The sequence below is a fragment of the Taudactylus pleione genome, unplaced genomic scaffold, assembly GCF_031769625.1.
Source record: "Taudactylus pleione unplaced genomic scaffold, aTauple2 ptg000162l, whole genome shotgun sequence".
Lineage (NCBI taxonomy): Eukaryota > Metazoa > Chordata > Amphibia > Anura > Myobatrachidae > Taudactylus > Taudactylus pleione.
In genome coordinates this window covers 289,125-310,543 of record NW_028284564.1, presented here as the reverse complement: position 1 = coordinate 310,543, position 21,419 = coordinate 289,125, and the positions used below count along the sequence as shown (strand labels likewise).

At 41.7% G+C, this 21,419-nt stretch overlaps 1 protein-coding gene across 3 annotated transcripts in view; it reads right to left on the bottom strand.

Moving 5' to 3' along the window:
• Window positions 1–8,851: 8,851 nt before the first annotated feature.
• Window positions 8,852–21,419, bottom strand: part of TNFAIP8 (TNF alpha induced protein 8) — a 151,626-nt gene continuing 139,058 nt past the window's right edge. For all 3 annotated transcript variants that reach the window (XM_088475149.1, XM_088475151.1, XM_088475150.1), the window contains exon 2: window positions 8,852–10,293. In XM_088475149.1, the coding sequence (XP_088331275.1) occupies window positions 9,725–10,293 (569 nt within the window). In that variant the 3' untranslated portion in view covers window positions 8,852–9,724. The remainder of the gene's footprint in view (window positions 10,294–21,419) is intronic.

Sequence of the window (21,419 nt, the reverse complement as noted above, 5' to 3'; positions counted from 1 at the left end):
TAAAAAAAGCCACATCCACAAAAAATACATTGCAAAAATAAAACAGATTCACATAATACAATCCAACTCCTCGTGTCACAAAAGCAGTCTCTCCATGTGTCACTCCAAGTTCTCATTTGTCACTCTAGCAGACCCTCATGTGCTACTCCAGCCCCCCCCTCTCTCTCTCTCCCTGGGCTGTTCCAGTCCACCCACCTTCCATCCCACTCCATGGCCCTCCCCAGCCCCCCACATGTCACGAATGAAATGAAAAATTCAAATAAAAACCCCTCACAGCTCTAACATTGTTGCGGCCTGTTTGTAACATATGTAGGCTCTGGTGTCTGCATCCTCCTCATGGCTGCAGGTTCAGTCACAAGTTGAGCTCTGCCTCCTGTTTGCAGCTTGACGTTACCACGTCACCATAACATGCCTCTGGAGTGGAGCAGGCTGCATCAACAAAGGATGAGCCTCCTCTGAACAGCTGCGCGTCCAACAGAGGAGGCAGTTGGTGTCTGTCAGGGCAGCCAGGAGGGGAGCACCAGGACAATGGAAGAGCCACAGGTTGGCCACCACTGCACTAGGATGTCATCATTTGTAAAGATCCACTGCTCTTAAAACTTTGATTCCCACATGGATACATAACTCTGCAGTCGTCATTACCCAAACACCACCCCCCCAGATCGGTTTATATGGTAATTGCTACATCAGCTGAGCTACCCACACCCTGTAGAAGTTATCACTCCACCAGGGGAAACATGTGTCTGAACCTTCCGGTCACCTCTCTGCATGCACCACGATGTATTTCTGTGAACCACTTTCTGCGAATCCAAATGAAAGAAGAGACATGCCAAGTATCAGCAATGTGATTTTATTCAGTTTATTCTCCACAAGGCCTTCATTAAGAGAATTGTCCCTTTTATTGCTGAGTAATTTAATTATTTTTTAATATGACTATACTTTGGGAGTTTTCAAACTCAACATTGGACATGTGGCCTCTAGGCATTGTGAACGCATGTATCTAGGGAAGTAAAGAAGCTAACCTCAGAGTGTATTTGGTGTAGTTATGGCTCAAATAAACCCTCAACAGTGGACATTTCCTTTAACCCTTCTACTGCTAAGGCATTTCTTTCACCCTTGTTGAGCCTATTTTGGGGTTGTTAAATTCCAACTTCATTATCAGCAAATCTTTTAATACATTACTCACAACGATCATACTTTTGCAAACAAATTAGCATTTTCACAAAATGCATTTGGATTCTTTATAACTCAAGACTGAAATGCACAGTACTATCTATAAAGTTTTGCAATAGTGGAAAATAATATACAGTCAGGTACATACATATTGGGACATTGACAGAATTTTCATATTTTGGCCTCTATTCACTACCACAATGGCTTTGAAATTAAACAAGCAAGATGGGCTTTAACTGCAGACTTTTAGATTTAATTTGAGGGCAATTACATCCAAATCAGGTGAATGGTGTAGGAATTACAACGGTTTCTATATGTGCCTCCCATTTTTTAAGGAGCCAAAAGTAATGGGACTATCAACTCAAAAGCTATTTCATGGACAGATGTGGGCTATTCCCTCGTTATTTCATTATCAATTAAGCAGGTAAAAGGTCTGGAGTTGATTCTAGGTGTGACATTTGCATTTGCTGTGGACTCTCAATATGAGATCCAAAGAGCTGTCACTATCAGTGAAGCAAGCCATCATTAGGCTGAAAAATCAAAACAAACCCATCAGAGAGATAGCAAAAACATTAGGTGTGGCCAAATCAACTGTTTGGAACATTCTTAAAAAGAAAGAACGCACCGGAGAGCTCAGCAACACCAAAAGACCACGGAAAACAACTGTGGTGGATGACAGAAGAATTATTTCCCTGGTGAAGAAAAACCCCTTCACAACAGTTGGCCAAATCAAGAACACTCTCCAGGAGGTAGGTGTATATGTGTCAAAGTCAACAATCAAGAGAAGACTTCACAAGAGTGAATATAGAGGGTTCACCACAAGATGTAAACCATTGGTAAACCTCAAAAACAGGAAGACCAGACTAGAGTTTGCCAAACAACATCTAAAAAAGCCATTACAGTTCTGGAACAACATCCTATGGACAGATGAGACAAAGATCAACTTGTACCAGAGTGATGGGAAGAGAAGAGTACGGAGAAGGAAAGGAACTGCTCATGATCCAAAACATACCACCTCATCAGTGAAGCATGGTGGTGGTAGTGTCATGGCATGGGCATGTATGGCTGCCAATGGAACTGGTTCCCTTGTATTTATTGATGATGTGACTGCTGACAAAAGCAGCAGAATGAATTCTGAAGTGTTTCGGGCAATATTATATGCTCATATTCAGTCAAATGCTTCAGAACTCATTGGACGGCGCTTCACAGTGCAGATGGACAATAACAGAAACATACTGCAAAAGCAACCAAAGAGTTTAAGGCTAAAAAGTGGAATGTTATGCAATGGCCAAGTCAATCCCCTGAATCCGATTGAGTATGCATTTCACTTGATGAAGACAAAACTGAAGGGAAAATGCCCCAAGAACAAGCAGGAACTGAAGACATTTGCAGTAGAGACCTGGCAGAGCATCATCAGGGATGAAACCCAGAGTATGGTGAGGTCTATGCGTTCCAGACTTCAGGCTGTAATTGCCTGTTGCAAATAATTTGCAAAGTATTAAAAAGTGAAAGTTAGATTTAGGATTGTTTAGTTTGTCCCATTACTTTTGGCCCCTTAAAAAGTGGGAGGCACATTTAGAAACCGTTGTAATTCCTACACCGTTCACCTGATTTGGATGTAATTACCCTCAAATTAAATCTGAAAGTCTGCAGTTAAAGCACATCTTGCTTGTTTCATTTCAAAGCCATTGTGGTGGTGAATAGAGGCCAAAATATGAAAATTCTGTCAATGTCCCAATATTTATGCACCTGACTGTATCTTCAATGAGAAATTGAAGTTCAGTGAATGATTGAAAATGAGGAATACAGTAGTCATACATATCTAAATAGCTGCAGGGATCCTGATAAGAGTGTTACCTCACGTGTATGGGTTGACACCATATTTTTACTCCTGTTATATGAACGATATGACTATATATATATATATATATATATATATATATATATAATTTCTTTTCAATCATCATCTGAGATGTGCATTGTAAAATGCTCAGAAGCACAAAATATGAATATTAATGGGCAAAAAAAACCTGGTGAAGGCATATAATTTCGGAAACTAAACACCCTACCTACCACATCCAATTACCTTTCTGACTTAAGCCTGCAATACCGATAGTTTCCAGCAGGTGGTGCTGTAGAGAAAAATATTTATTTTTTAAAATTATTTAATTAAAGTTTAGCAAAAAACTGAAAGCAAGGAATTGTTATACCTCTGAACAGATTCTGGTTTCCACATGTGTGTGTTAGATTTGCGTAACATGGCGTCAGGCCATTTGCAAACATTTTTAATTTATATACAGTAAATGTTTTTCTTTGTTCAGTAATCAGGACTGACCATCAGACAATAAATGAAAGAGTGGACTACCATCATATAGTTGTCCCCACTTATTTCACAAATGAGAGGCAGAATTTGGTTTCTAAGAGTTGTCCTTCATTTTATTTAAAAGAGAAGACTTTTCTCTTTAAAACAAAGGGGGACATGTCCTACATAGTTGGCTTATATGTAGATGGTGAGTATCTGTTAGTGCCAAAAAGTTGCCAAAGCACATTTTACACATAGATGCCCACTGCTGCCTTCTCATATCCATCCAATGTCGCTCTTCTGCGTAAACATCAGTACCATTGATGTACATTGGGCAGTCACGCAGCATTTACGAGTCTGACCAACTGTAAACACTGCGTCTCATTGCACGGAGAGCTATCATGCTGCGGATGCAATCACAGCGGCTAATTTATACAGGCCCATGAAATGGCATTAAAACGGGCAGAAACGCCATGCACTCAGGTACTCTAGAGTATGCTTTACCTTGTGTAACTAAATACATTGAATATATATATATATATTCAAAGTCAGAAATCCACTGCACTCGCCACTCCCAGATTTGGGGTGCAGACCTGCCCTCGACCATTCCAAGGCATGGGGTGCAAGGGGCTTGTGACCACATTGCTTAAATAAATAAAAACAGAAAACGCAGCACTCACCAGTGTTGAATCGCTCACACTCACAATAATACCCCATTATTTATTTATATATAATTGTGAGTGATTTAACAATGGTGAGTGCGGAGTTTTCCATATATATATATATATATATATATATATATATATATATATCTATATCTATCTTTGCCTTCACATCTATTACTACCCATACTTGCCTACTTTTGAAAAAGCATTTCACGGAGATTGCTAAAGCAACACCTATTAAAGTGGACGTGTACTGCTCTGCCTGAGAGGCTGGCCATAAAGTTGACTTTCATCCAAATGTAAACGAGCCCCAAAGCACCAGTTGTTGCTCAGTAAGAGATACTTGTTGATGAAAACGGGATGCGGTCAACTGACTGACGGCCAGGATACCGACTCCCGGCGCAGGAATCCCGATCTGCATGGGAAGACCAGCGACGGGATCCCAACATGGCTGGAGATGCCGATGCAAGAATCCCGACAGCCGGCATCCCAATCGTAAGCGTGGTCGATTAGCTGCTGGGGGGAGGGATGTTTAGGTGACTTAGGCTGCGGGGGGAGGAGGAGGTAAGGCACCACCGGTGGGAGGATAGGGTTAGGCACTAAGGGGGGAGGGCTTGGGTTAGGCACTTACCTGGAAGGTTAGGGTAAGGGGTAGGGAGGGTTAGTGTTAGGGTGCAGGTAAGAAGGGTTAGGGGGTAAATAGGACAGGGGAACACTGCTTACTGTTCCCCTTTTGGAATTGTAGCCATCGGGATGCTACTGTCAGTGTACTGACAGCCGGCATTTTACACATTGGTTTATCATACCCAACCCAATGAAAACACACTGATACATCATTGTGCCTTATAACCAATGCAGGGAAATGGCTCTGATGAGCCCATTTGTATTTATACTTTTTTTTGCCAAGTATATAACAGCTACATAATGTGTGTAAGGTGCAATCAGGGAGATTGGTAGACTCATCAGGGTATCAGGAAGATTGCTACTATTTGAGGGAGACAATCAGGGAGAGTTACGGCCTACAGTACCAATAAGTCCCAGATTCCCAGAATTTAAACTTAAGTTAAACTCTTTGCAAAGCTGCAAATGCTGAGCGTACTCATGTACTTTAGAAGCACAAATAACAATTTGGTATAATACAAATATTAAAACGTACAAATGTGACAAGAGATAAATACGGTCCTGAAATATACAGTAGTCCTCAATTTTACAGGACCCTGTACTAACGTCCATGCTTCAAACACTGAAATGTAGTTAAGGTGCGTACACACGGTATGATCAGTTAGCAATAACGATATCACTGACTTATCGTCCTGCACCTTCCCGGTGTGCTGGATGATTATAGTTCATCCAGCACACCACTAACGGGCCAGCGACCCGCGGTCCCCTTATGTAACCTGAACGATATCGACCAGATTGGCCTGCATGCAAGGGCGATGGTCGATATTGTTATCGTCCATACGTGCCCGCGCATATCAGGTCGTTGGTGGGTTGGAAGGCACCAAAAAATGCACGATATGAACAATGACAACATTATCGATATCATTAATATCGTGCATTTTTAATCATACCGTGTGTATGCACCATTACAATATTATACACCCATATCTCAAGTAAAGAGACTGAAATCTAACAATGAGCTGGTTTTTAATAGACACCCAAATAAATGTAAATAGGCTGGATGGACAGCAGCCAATGCTGGGTACACATTTAGACGATGGATTGGTCAGCATCAGAGTGGTAAGCTATACACACAAAGCAGCCGCTCGATATGTCTGGGCTGACATCACAATTGGGCTTGAATTTCATGATATATATCGCCAAGTGTGTACCCAGCATAAGACAATGGTGGATATTTACTGAGCACAGATTTATTTTCTATTTTGTTTACAAATATTGTCCCATTTGTTACATTTCAACCTCTCTACCAAATTACCACTCTCTATTCTGTGCACAGTGTGCTTATTAATTCCTGTTTTACGGTTGTGGCGCTCTGTTCTAGACATGAATCAAACTGTGAAGAAGAATTCTCATGTAGTGAGACACATCATTATATAATACTACACTGTCGAACTCAAATTTATCTGGCCACAACATTAAAAATGCTAAATAAATAATTAAAAGTAAGAGGAACCCTACTGGTCTGTCACTTGAAAGGTTAAGTACAGCTGGAAGCTGAAATCTAAACAAAGTGAATGATGCAGAGATTTCCTCACAGCAGCATATGAAGAATAATGAGTGTCCCAACCATCTGATATATTTCCTCCTGTGCTGGGGGACAATATGTTCAGACCTGGCCAGTGGATCCTGAGCACAGCTCTAAAGCCACTACTGTCACAGACTGGCAATGTTTTCTTATAGAATCTCTAATATTGGACCTTTTCAGGAACTTAACTAGTAGGCGCTCTGCTTTAACAGGATGGTAATTGGCTGTCTCTTCTTTTATAGTACACAGGCAACAGGTATGGGTAAAAAAAAAAAAAAAGTGTTGCCTTTTAATATTTAATACCATTAGTATTTTGGTCATGACCGTCCCCAGGTCAACTAGCAGCCTGTGAGAGAAATTTTGATGCCCCCCCCCCCCCTCCATTCACCTGTATCCAAAACCATACCTGCCGATATCCTGGCTGCCCCCTCTGGGGGGGGAGCAGCCAGGTCGGCTTAGCAGGGGGGCGGGGCCAGAAAAAGGGGGCATAACAGGGACGTTACGTGCCATTTAGGGGTGTGACTAGGGGTGGAGCCACGTACTCGCGTCACTTTGGCCACGCCCCACTACACAATGCCGCGATTTACGGCATTGTGGAACAGGGTCATGAGGATGCGATTCAGCGAGAATCGCGTCATCAGCCCCCACGCTGCAGGTGTTTGGGTAGGTATTGTGGGGGGGACTAGAGGGGCCGGGAGGCATGCCTACTTTTCCGGGGTCCCAGAGCAGTACCAAATTTTCGGGAGAATAGGCATGTATGTCCAAAACACACACATTGGCTTCCACAGGAATAAAGGACACATTGACCCTTACCGGAAAAAAAACAAACCCATTAGTCCCAACAGGAAAAAATAAAACACATTGGCCCGATAGGAAAACAAACACACACATTGGCCCTGAGAGGTAATTATGCAAGTGGGTGGGTGGGTGGAGGTCGGGGTTTTTCCGAAGTCGGACCTAGTGTTCATTCTAGCACCCAGGTCATTCAGTGTCAAATCAACACACTGATTTTACCTCAGCAACTCAGATTTTGTTAAAATTTGGTATATATATATTAAGAAAAATACAAACTATTATTTAAATATATCATGTCGTTTCCAAAATATGGCAAGTTTAAAAAAATCTGTCAAAAACACACAACCAGCATATTTGTCAAACTATCTTCAGCTAACATTGACTGACTGACTAATACAATGTCAAGTATTTCTATTCAACTTGATTTAATTAAAGTAATGAAGCCATCCAATCTATTATTACCTATTACTACTTGTAATACACCTTGGCTTTTTTGAATAAACTACCTTGCTTTAAAATTATTTTTAACTATAAACCCATTATCCTCCCACTTTTACATTTTAAGAAACATTTAACATTAGTACAGGTTGAGTCTCCCATATCCAAATATTCCGAAATACTGAATTTTTTGGCTTCACTGGGAAATTGAAACCTTTGATTTTTGATGATTCCATGTACACAAACTTTGTCTAAGGCACAAATTATTACAAATATTGTATAAAATTACCTTCAGGCTGTGTGTATAGGGTGTATAGGAAACATAACTGAATTTTATGTATTTACGCAAACTTTGTTTGAGCCACAAAATTATTGAAAATATTGTATAAAATGACCTGCAGGCTGTGTGTATAAGGTGTATATAACACATAAATGCATTCTGTGTGTATATTTGGGTCCCATTCCCAAGATATTTCATTATGATATGCAATTATTCCAAAATATGGAATATTCAGTTATCCAAAATACCTCTGGTCCCAAGCATTTTGGATATCGGAGACTCAACCTGTATAGACTATTGCCAGAAATATTTTTAACTTTTTTGTCGATGCACTTATTGAGATAATCATGATCAAACATTTCAGTTTGAATTTGGAAAAAGTTGTGTGTTGTATATCATAACAAAGGGCATAAAACCACAGTAAAATGACACCACTCCCACCTCTCTAGCTTAGTTAGGAGAGCTGCTATGGCGATTTGAAAATATGCACAACCCTACTCATTGCCTATACTGTGGAATTAAAAACAAACAGCTTTTCCAAATCACTTTACATTTGCTACCTAAAAGCCCCCATACATCAGAGATTGATTGCAGCAATTGTGCAATTTGCAATCGATTGTGTATAAAAATCTTTCCCTTTTTCAATCGATTGCAGAAGTGCCACAATCGATTGAAAAAGGGAAAGATTTTTATAATTAAACAAAATTGTGTCTATTCTACCAAGAGAGCTTGCCATTCCCTCAGGACATGGTTATATTTATAGACTAACCATTGTATTACCATAATATTGGTATACATAACACACTAAAACAATCAGCAATTACTTGGGTAGACCCATACAGGATGGCAATATTATTACATGTGCATAATGAACATGTATAGGAAGGTTTACCTGTTACAACTAATAACACATATGCATGTATTACAATACACATCTCCGCATGTATGAAAGGGCTCTTACTACAGCACCAAATCCACTCAGTAGTCCACTATGTTCTACTTATATTAATTTATTCCACTTTTAACTATTTTGTATTTGACAAAATCACAGAACAGAAAACATTTGCAGTTCAGTATCTTTAGCATAGGGAGATAAATAGCCTAACGTTGCCTCGTGTGTGCAATACAATAAACATAATTTACATCTCAACCTTTGAAATGAAAGATTTTTTTTTATTTTGGATGACAGTTTGACTGTGACATTAAGAAAGTGCAATTCTGCCGTCCAAACAGACAAATGAAGAACAGTTTATGACAATTATGACATTGGAGTACCGATTATATTGTAGAACACTGGGTCCAAATATATTACATAAAATGCAGTGCCCTTCCATGACAGCAATATTCAAGTTCTGTATGTATATTGTACTTACAAGACAAAGATTTTAGAACAAAAAGCAAAAAGAAGCTGCCTTTTTTTTATTTAATTACTTATTAAGATCATATAAATGCAAAAAAGAATCAGCGCACATATTTTATACATACTTCATACGTTGCAGAGAAACACACAATGTCTTTTGCATTAACCTTCTGGAAAGCCATAAGTAGCATCAACCCCTTTTGCATAAATTCTTCATAAGACTCCCATTTCAGTGGAACTTTCTGCTTAGAAGTTGTTTTTAGCCCCTCACTTGGAAACTACTGTATGTTCAGCTTGTATAGGGAGCCTATCTGCATATAATAACTGCTCAGTAACACCTCACCAGCGAGAACCAGAAGCCTGTATCAGATCGCAGAACAGTCTGGTACCAGTGTTACCGTTAGCAGATAAAACACCCGTTAATCAGTGGTCTCTATCTCCATCGTGGCAGCTTCAAATTTGAATTTGCAGCAAGTCACAAGAGACCTGAATAATTCTCAAGTGCTTAAATATTGTCATCATCTAACATTTTATTCACACCGTCGCAAAGTCTCTGGAGATGGGGTTTGTAAGGTCCAAATGGATTGTACAGAGCAGCCAAAAACTCACAATCAGAGAAGTGGTCGAACACATTATTGATACGTCCATGAGACTTCGCTGTGAGATGACGTTGGATGACCTGGTGAAGCAGCTCACGGCATTCATTCAACAATTTTGACAGCACATTGCGGTCAAAGGTATATTCCACTTGATGAAAGCTGACCACAGTCATGGCCAACTGATGGACTTTCCTCTTGAATTTCTCCATAAGTGCAATCTCATCCTGATTGAATTGATTATTTCTATAGAGGACAGCCAGCTTTATTACGGTCTTGATGAGGTTCTTAATAATCTTCTCTGAGTCTTTCTTGCTTTGGGTGAACTCCTTAGTCACCTGATAGAGCTCATCCAACACTTCCCCACTGGTGTCATCAATCAAGGATGTTGCAATATATTTAGATGAGGCCATCTTGCCAAGAATCTTCTTTTGGGCTTGGACAGCCAGATATTTGGAGTTGAAAACATCTGTCGCCACTAGAAGATATAAAATTATATTAATACCAAATAAAAGGAAATACTGAAAGTAAAACTTAAAATTTACATTTTGCCATTCACTATTGCCTGTTAACCATGAGAAAACCATGTTCCAGAGTATGCACAGAATAGAGTAGGTACAGAATACTAAGGCAGTAAACAGTGTTTGATGATTAGTTTGAAATAAAATGCTTGTAGTAATAAGAAGGTTGTTTTTTAGTTTTCAAACACATTATAGGAGTTTTAATAGGAATCACAATGTGTTCATACTATCATGTCTACTAGAGCAGATGACATTCTCACTCCATTAATGTAGCTAATGACAGTGTAGAGAATGAAGCAAACCAAACAGTGCTTAGCATGTTTACAAAACCAGTCGTTGCTAAGATGCTGTACCTCTCCGAATAACATGGTTACTGCATACTGTATTACCATTCTTCTGCACTGTAAATACCCCATCAATAAGTCTTAAAATACTCAGAAAACTCAATATGAGTAGTCAATAGCAGCAGTATTGGTGCATTGTAGCCCAGCAGTCACAAAGAAGAATTCCACCCGAAAAATTACATTTTGTTTTGCAGGAACCACTGTGTTAAGTTAAACCGAGTGTTTCCTGGCTTGAGTGCTCCCTGAACTGCTGGGACTTATGATCCTTCTTAATGGTCCGGACAAGTCCTCCTCTATCCTGCTAAGAAATAGCCAAAGGAGGAGATTTATCAAATATTTTAAAGAGGACAAGTGGAGAAGTTACCCATAGCAACAAATCAGCTGTCATGTATCTAGTGCTTTCGGTAATATTATAGCTAGAAGCTGATTGGCTGATATAGGTAACTTCTCCACTTGTCCTCTTTAGAAGGTTTCAGATATTTCCCCTATATATAGTAGATGGGTTTCATTTGATGTCTGTCAATGTTCCTCCACTGCAAACTATCTAGTCACGTACATGGGAAGGTATAAGGTAATGTACACCGACTACGCCACTTCCTGCCTGGGATAGGAAAGTAGTGACAGAATAAAGGAAAGCCATATTGGGCCATTAGGCCATTTTAAATATTGTACTGTATAAATGATTGATAATATTAGTATCGATTTGCATAGATAGAGATTAGTATACACTGTGGCACCTTCATCTTCTTTACATGCAGTACTCCAATATTATCAGAGGCCTAATTTTGCTAGGCAGGACTCTGTGTAATCCATGCCTGTGGGCAAAATGGAGGAGCATCAGCCATTGTGTGGCCGGTTTCAACCTAGAAGGAAGAAAAAATTGTTATCGCGCAGGCGGATGTTGATAAAATTTGAAATGAATATTTAATGGTCATTAAATATTAATTTAAAATTTTAACAACATCTGCCAGCGCGATAACAATTTTTTCTTCCTCCTTGTGTTTGTGTGGGGTTGCTGTTTCCCCTTGTTTTTATCGCTGCAGGCTCCCCCCTCCTTTTGACATTGTGTTCAGGCGCATAGGTTTTCTTCTTTTTCTGCCAGTTTCAACCTATCCAATGTTCTCCTAATTAATTATAAGTATTAATCCTATAATTCTACAGGCCACTATCATACAAACTGAGGACTGAAGCTGGCCACACACTAGACCAACTTTCATCCAACTAGTTGGTTGGAATGAAAATCCGGTAATGTACAGTATGAGGGCAAATGACAATCAGCCAATTGCTCCCAAATGTCAGAAAATGAACTAAAATTGTCGCTCAGACACATTGTTAAATAAAACAGATTTAACCAACTTGTCTGATCGACCGTTTTCATCTGTTCTCTGACATTTATATATATATATATATATATATTTATATATAAAATGCAACTATATGCAATCAACTATATGCTTTTTAGTTATATTATGTTAATTATTTTATTGGATTGTACCATACTATTTATCAAGGGCTCAACTACTTCTTAGCACATCACAACCAGCTTCCTTTTTAACCTTCTAAATAAATAAAAAGACAAAAAGAGAAGACTAGCCTGCAATGGCCTGGGCAAGTACTGTAAGGCTAGCCTGCAGCGGCCAGGGCAGGTACTGTAAGGCTAGCCTGCATTGGCCAGGGAAGGCACTGTAAGGCTAGCCTGCAGCGGCCAGGGAAGGTAATACTAGTCTGCACAGGCCAGGGCAAGTACTGTAAGGCTAGCCTGCAGCGGCCAGAGCAGGTACTGTAAGGCTAGCCTGCATTGGCCAGGGAAGGTACTGTAAGGCTAGCCTGCAGCGGCCAGGGCAGGTACTGTAAGGCTAGCCTGCAGCGGCCAGGGCAGGTACTGTAAGGCTAGCCTACAGCGGCCAGGGCAGGTACTGTAAGGCTAGCCTGCAGCGGCCAGGGCAGGTACTGTAAGGCTAGCCTGCAGCGGCCAGGGCAGGTACTGTAAGGCTAGCCTGCAGCGGCCAGGGCAGGTACTGTAAGGCTAGCCTGCAGCGGCCAGGGCAGGTACTGTAAGGCTAGCCTGCAGCGGCCAGGGAAGGTACTGTAAGGCTAGCCTGCAGCGGCCAGGGAAGGTAATACTAGTCTGCACAGGCCAGGGCAAGTACTGTAAGGTTAGCCTGCAGCGGCCAGGGCAAGTACTGTAAGGTTAGCCTGCAGCGGCCAGGGCAGGTACTGTAAGGCTAGCCTGCAGCGGCCAGGGCAGGTACTGTAAGGCTAGCCAGCAGCGGCCAGGGCAGGTACTGTAAGGCTAGCCTGCAGCGGCCAGGGCAGGTACTGTAAGGCTAGCCTTCAATGGCCAGGGCAGGCAATATTAGTCTGCACAGCCTAGGGCAGGTAGATTAGATTGCACTGTATGCAGTGAATCTAAGAATGAAAAGAATGAAAGTAGATCAGCAAGTACAGAATATATTTTGTAGATTAGTATGCGCCGGCTAAATCTACAGGGAATCTAATACTTTGATAACAAGAGTAGGTTTCTGAGTTCTCTGAGTTGATTTAGATGGTGGATAAAAAAATAATAAGTGAGGTCTTTAAGTTAAATTAATATACCTAACCCATAGCATCTCTCACTTTAACCGCAGAAATGCAATGCATGATTAGCAAACAAATGAAATTATACTTCAATCAAATCAATTAAAACTGCCCCTCCCCCCCACCAGTTTCTGAAAAACATTGAAACATTATTGAACAACATTTTATTCACTCTGTGTTAACAAAAAAAAAAAAAAAACAATTTAGTTTCATTTAAAGTACACTTCTGTTTCTGCCTTCCTGTATCTATTTTAATTTTCTTGCATAACAACAAATTGTGTCCCACTGTGACAAAGTAATTTTTGTGCATAGACTCCTGTGTATGTGTTTATGTCTTATTCTGCTACATGAACTAGCTCTCATTAGAACTTATTCATACTGTTTTTTTTGTTTTTAGAAACATTTTTAGTGAATGTCACCACGTATAAGGTCGTCAATAATATATATGCAGTATTTATTAGTATATATTACAGTATGTGTGAACACTACTTAAAAATGTATTACTAAGTTTGTATTCAGGCTTTTTTTTATTTTATTTTTTTACTTTTAATTTTGTTGAGCTGCATTATCATTTCCTTCCTGCAGGTGGCAAAGTATTCACTTGACATTGCACCTGTAATTTTCCAATGATGGTAGTTATAGATGTATTGTGGTGTATACATGCAGGTGTGCAAAGCTTTTCATTGTCAGAGATGCTCATTTGTCGGCTTTGTGAATATCTACTGTAGGCACACACCCACATTCTACTTTTGGGGAAAATCAGTCAAAAACAGAATAACAGATTAAACTACATGACTAGCTTCCCATAACAGGAAATACACCTTCATTTAAGTTATAAACCCAAACCCTAAATACTACAACCACTCAACTAGTTTATGTGCCCCCTCTACAACGTGTTCACAGCACCGAGGTCATAAATTACATTTCCAGTCATGGCTCTGATGTGTGGAGTTTGTATTTACTCCCCGTGTTTGCATGGGTTTCCTCTGGGTGGATCCAGTTTCTCCCACACTCCAAAAACATAGTTCGGTTATTGGCTGATTACAAATATTAACCCTAGTGTTTGTGTACATGTGGTAGGGAATATAGATTGTAAGCTCCACTGGAGAAAAACTGATGTGATTTACTAAATATCCTCTGCAAAGCGCTGCTGAATATGTACGCTATATAAATAACGGTTATTAAATAAATAAAAGTCAGAGAATATCCCCAGAAATGACAGACTCTCTTACAAGACTGCGTGGCAGCACACACACATCCTGTTACATCAGGATCACTAAAAGCAGGGCTAAAGAAGAGGTAATACTTTTATCAGGAAGGCTGCAGGCTACTAAACTGACCACCGCTGCTCCAAGCCAACCTCATCACTGCTACACTAAAGGAGTTCAGTTATATAATACTGACTACTTAGAAACGCTCTATCGTAAGATCACCCCACTCACAATGCCCCATCTTATAACTAAAATAAAGACACTGACACCAAACATTGCTGGAAACAGGTCAACTTTTTATTACTAACAGTAATCTATTTAATTGAACTATTTATTAAAACTGATCATAAACGCTCAAGATTGTTAATAATAATAAATGGTGGCGGGGATACGAACGGCCTAGCACAAAGCAAATATAAATATAAAGCATATGCAGAATATAAACTCGAGAATAAACAGCCGTTAGAAAAATAACTCCTCGGGACCAACTGCCCCCTCCCCCCTGCAACTTGCAAGGTCATAGGCCTCCTACCTGACCCTGTGGAAGCCACCCATGCAGCTCAGAAGGACGGAACCCGCCTGCACCAGTGGCATCCCAACTCTCCCTCGTGCCAACCCAGCCGCATGGGTAACTCCCCAGGCCCTAACAATGCTCAAACCATCTCCATCAAAAACAAGGTCATTTGGAACCAGGCCACCTAACTACAAAGTCAACGCCAACAATGAAGAAACCCCCGGGTGGGCAAAATCCGGGAAAAAAAAAGAGAGGGTTCCTCTACCTCAGATTACCCATAAAACCTCCACAGCAACTCCCAAAACAAAATCATCCTAACATACTATTGGACACTCAGCCCCAGTGGCAAACGCAGGATTTCTAGAGGGGGGTTTCCAAACACTTGATTTTAGAAAGAGTGTGGCCAGTCCTTGAAGAGGGTAGAATTTGCATCATACAAAGTATATTTTGTGTCATAATTCCAGCATATACAGGACCAGCTATCACAGTATGCCATTAGATGCGGCAGTAGGGCCATCCTGCCTGAGCGGAATGTTTTTTTGTTTTTTTTTAGATGTGGGCACCATTCCAGAGCATGGGAGCAAGTCCGGGAGTCTGGGAGCAGCAGAAGAACCTAGCACTGCCCTGGACATATATGTACATATTGAGCTCTATAGCAGCACATCCCTAACAGTGCAGGTTTTCCATATCTCCTAGTTGGTGCACAGGTTATTTATTACTGACTGATTCATGTTAAAAGATCTATAGGTGGTGCTAGTTATTTCATTTCTAATACTGAGAAGAACATGCAGCACTAGTAAAATTCTATTACATTACTATTTCTATTGTGGTCATGTGTGGGCTGGGGAGGGGGGTTTCCAGGCAGACGGAACCCCCCCCTGCGTTTGCCTATGAGCCCGGACCCATGGCCCCTCCCCTTTAACTACTAACCCTTAATGCTCCCGAGTGTGCGGGGTAACAGACTGAAGGTTTATGTTGCTACTGACATATTAAATGTCCTCCGTGTTCTTTACTGACTTATTGCCACAGTGCCATGTACATTTATAAGCACTGAATTGAAAGAGTGCAAAATGCAGAACAAAATAATCACTTTTGCAGGATCCTGAACCGTACAGCAGTTATGTAAACAATGCAACAACAGAACATTATCTCAAAATGTGATGAATATGCTTCCAGACTCAGAGGCACCAAATATGAACCCTCTCTTTGGGCCAGAAAGATATGCACGTCTGTTGGGATTTTTTTTCTTTTATTTTAGTTGCAAAATACTGTATGCTGTGACTGCACAATATTTTTGGAGGAAGTAAGAATATAGGCTAGAGATGGGTGGACAATACATTTTTGGTGGGTGTTTGGCTTTTTTTTATGGGTTTATGTGACTGTGAAACATACACAAAAAGATATGTTGCATCTCAGAATGGATGGCACAGGCATATGGTGATGGGGAGTGAGTAATGACATGCAGGCACCAACTTTTTTCCCTCTTTTAATGTATTCTCTATGTTTTATATATTTATTATTTTGTGTTTTTTTTTTTTTAACTATTTTCTTTCAGTGTGACTGTAGTCAGGCCTGATATCCCCTGCACCCTGGTACTGAAAGATCACTTATGCCATGCCAGCTAACATTACACTATTACAAGTGATCCATTATTGCTGGGTTGCAAAGATAAAGTCACTGGTGATGTCAACAAGACATTGCAACATATTCCCATTGTATTATTTAACTGGGAGAACTGAATCTGGCCTGGGTGATAAACAGCCCCCACCTGACCAGACAGTTCAACTTACATCTATGCCCTGTTTCACTAAGACCCAGCAAATCTGTACATAAACCTACTACAGGATGGTCATAAAAGTTAAGGTGTACCGGTCACAAACACAACACAGTCAGGGCTGGTGTTACCATTATGCAGCTGCCTAGGACGCCGGCCACTAGAGGGCGCTGCTGAGTCCGCCTACCATAAGTATGAAGTATGTCTTTAATTCTTTAATGAAGACATCCTCTATCTCCACGATTCTGGCGGCAGCTGCGGGTGCTAGCAAGTGCAGTCACTGCCCTCTGGGCAAGCCACCTGTGCTGTGCTGTCTTCTCTTCTTACACAACCAGCACGAAAGAACCAGGGGCGCAACTAGTTATTTGAAGGCCCCATAGCAAAAGTTTGTAAGGGCCCCTATGTAACACCCAAGGGTGAAAAATGTATATAATACATTTAACTTTGACATGGAAGATGGGCCCCCATAGCAGCAGCACCCCTTGCACCTATGGTAGTTACGACCATGGACAGGACAGCTCCCGTCCTCTTCTGTTTCCTCCTCTCCCCTCGCTCCCAGCCACAGTAGCTCCGCCCTCTAGATGACACAGACTGAGACGAGGAGCTGGCCTGTGCTGGGATTGTAATAGCAGCTGCAGGTATGCCGAGTGTGATAGCCAGGCTGGTGGTAAGTGTTATGTTGTGTGCCTATGTCATATAAACTGACACCCAAGAGGGCAAAACTTGCAATTATTTACTTTTGTTTGCTGTATTTGACAAACACATCTTTGCCTCTCCCTCTCCCTTTCTGCAACAGGAGAGGTGAGAGGCTAAAAGTGGGTACACACCTGACAGATATATCTGCAAATGATGGTCGTTCATACACACTGAATGGCCATCATCTGCTTGTGCCCTCGGGTACTGGCGGCGAGGGGAACGGGACCCGGCGGCCGGTGAGCGAGTCGGGGACATGTCCCGCCCCCCTCCTCGTGGCTGCCGCCATGTGTTTACGGACGGTCTGCCGCCCGCCCGTACACAACTGCCGATGGACAGGTACAGTATATCTATCTGTCCATCGGCTATGCAGCACAGCCAATGCGATATGTCGGTGAATAACGACGCTCACCGACACATCACGGGTACACACTGGCCGACGTGCAGCAGATATATTGGCCGATCAATGATATATTGATATCATTATATATCAATGATATATTGATATCATTGATATATTGGCCGATCAAGGCAGTTCCGCCTCCTCTGGCCCACCTAACCACGGCACCGCAGGTAGGCTCCATTTGCCGGGCGCCCGCTGACATTTTGATACCAGTGGGCGCCTAGCTCCCTCTATACAGCTCCAGCGCCAGCCGGAGGCTCCCGCAGTGTGCAGTGCAACTATGGGAGAGACATCATGACGTCTCTCCCATAGTTCCAAGGAGCGGCCAGCCGGACAGACGTCGAAGCGGGAGCGGGTCTTAAGGTAAGTATTGTGGTTTTTTTTTCCATGTAAGTGGTTTCACTACAGGGGGCACTACTACTGGAGGCATCACTACTGTGGCTTTACAATTGGGGGCACTACCACAGGGGGAATTATAACTGTGGGCACTACTACTGGGGAGCATGACTACTGGGGGCATTGCATAGGGAAAACTACTACTGTGAGCTCTGCATAAGGGGCACTGCCATTAATAGGGGCACTGCCTAAGGGGTACTGCTACTGGGGGCACTGCATAAGGGGCACTACTGCTGTAGCCATTGTATAAGAGGCACTACTACTGTGGGCATTATGTGTATTAGGGGCACTACTACTGTGGGCTCTGCATAAGGGGCACTGCCTAAGGGGTACCACTACTGGGGGCACTACCACTACTGGGGGCACTGCATAAGGGGCACTACTGCTGTGAGCATTGTATAAGAGGCACTACTACTGTGGGCATTATGTGTATTAGGGGCACTGCTACTGTGGCCACTGTGTAAAAGGGGCCTGGCTGTGTGTCATGATATGAATAAGGGACACTTATGTGGTGTAATGTGAATCAGGGGCACTATGTGCGGTGTAATGTGGATAAGATTGTGTAACTGGTGAGTAATATTTAATGTGGGTGCCTATATGTGTTTTTTTTCCTGTGGGTGTACATTGTGTGGTTTTTTTTTCTTCATGTGGAGTCCATGGGCCCCATTTCACAATGAGCCATAACCCCTTTAGTGAGTACTAGAGGGGTTATGTCCTCCTTTCAGTATTTAACAAACAGCACTAAACTTAGCTTATCGCTGTTAGTCAATGTACCGCATACGAGCGATACGGTCCCCATTGCGCATACCCCCATTTCATCCAAATTTAATAGGGGCCCCCACGTTTGTTGCCCAGGGGTCCCCACAGACCTTAATCCGGCCCTACACACAGTACAATAGTACTCAAGTGCGCATGTGCACCAAATAACTATCAATGGTTACCTTATGATAGCTACATGCCATTGTAAGGCATGTTGCAATGGCAGCATCACAGTCTTTATTTAATTGCCATCCCCAGTGTACCGCAGAGTTCTGTCCACAAGATAGCTTTGTGTTATCAGTTTAGTAATTGCTATATTGAGATTAGCTATGTGCTCTTTTACATAGCTCAAACTTGTACAAAATAATAGAGATTTACCAGAGGTTGGGTATTTTATTGATACAAATGCAGAAAATGGTATGGTTGATCCTTGTAAGTGTTAACACCCAGTATTTCACACCCTTATTGGATAATGGGTGTAGCCTGTTATAAGAATCTGTGTATCAAATCAAAACATTGTGCAAGCATCTACCATGTGAAGGGACGGGGTTGCATGATTTAAATATGCAAATATTTCCATTTCAGTTGACTTCAATCTTGTATTGTGCATGTTCTCCTGCAGCCTGTGCACGCCCCCTCCTGGCTCCATGCAGCCTGTGCACGCCCCCTCCTGGCTCCTTGCAGCCTGTGCACGCCCCCTCCTGGCTTCTTGCAGCCTGTGCACGCCCCCTCCTGGCTCCTTGCAGCCTGTGCACGCCCCCTCCTGGCTCCTTGCAGCCTGTGCACGCCCCCTCCTGGCTCCTTGCAGCCTGTGCACGCCCCCTCCTGGCTCTTTGCAGCCTGTGCACGCCCCCTCCTGGCTCCTTGCAGCCTGTGCACGCCCCCTCCTGGCTCCTTGCAGAACTCTATACAAATACAGTAGAGTGGAAACACCCCTTTAAGGATTACAACAATGTTCAAGAGTGAAGTCATTTTCCATAGAGATGTGTCCTCATAAGCGGAGCGTCTTTACACCATACAGCTTGAGACGACCGACACAACAGATGCTCAGAGAGGAGCATCATGCCGTATAGATTTCTTTAACTTTTGCGTCTTAGTCACATCTCAGACGCAGTGAAAAGCCATTCACAGTGTGCCAGATACTCTAGGCAGTGACTAACTGCACAGAAATTGGTTTTACACACGTACAAAGTCACAGATGAAGCACAACAACATTCTAGCAGATGTAGCAGTAACAGGTAAAATATTACTGTATAACCCATTAAGGTAAACCATTTACTGAAGAGTACAGACTGCTGCTCACCTTCTTGTGTCAGCGGACATAGTTAGCACTTCTCATTCATTTCATATTTTGGTGAAAAGGGTTTTCAAAGCACAAAAACACACACTTTCCACATAGGATTCCCCGTCTCTGCATTCTGATGACATAATGCTGCATCAAAGATTTCAGGATGCAGCATGTTCTATCTTCCACTCACTTTTGTATTTTTTGGTGTTATTTATACATTAAAAAAAAAACTCAGCTCTACATGATACCAGATAGTGGCAGTTAGCAGTGACTGTGATTACTCTTGCCCAGCCTGGTGTTTCCAGGTGCAGATTTATTAAAAAATTAATCATATAAATAAAAATTTATGGGGAAGCTAATGCAGGAGAGGCCCCTAAGCTTGTCACAAATGTCTAGTTTGATCACTAGACCCTATAGCCTGAATACCAAGCAGTAAGTTAGAAGATCACAGGAAAGGTAGAGGACCTTTGCAGAAATCACAGATCTTAAATGAGACCCAATTACTATTGCAACCTACTGTACACATTCCAGTGATATCACTACAAGTACTCTATATCCTACAAACTAAATATACATATATTGCATCAATACCATTAGGAGAGGAGTGGACTTGTATTCTTACTTACAGGGAATTACCCTACCCCTCACTCTTTAGATTTAGGGTAGTTCTTGTACAAAAAATAAACAGATAACCCTGATACAGTTTCACTTCTTTAAAAGAGATCTGTACAGGAAATTGCATTGCTGAGTAAGCTACATACCATCTGTACAGTACTGATCCATGAAGCAACAAGATGACAGTAAGAAAAATGAGAGAGACACTAGACAAACTGGGAACCGATGCAGTGCAGGTGTGTCCATTGTTATAGCTGGTCCATTGTTATAGCTGACAGGTTGCTCAGTATTGCCCAGATTCAGACAGAAACTCTGCCATGATCACAACAAGCACACTGCTGGGTGGAAGGAAAGCGCTCTACTTCCCCGATAAACAATTTAAAACAAAAATAAAAAATAAATGTTGTTAATTATTGGCTTTCTACAAATTTATTATGCTTCAAAATGAAGATTAAATTATGTGAAAATTAGGATCTTTCCTTTTTTCCTCACTTAGATCATCCCACAAT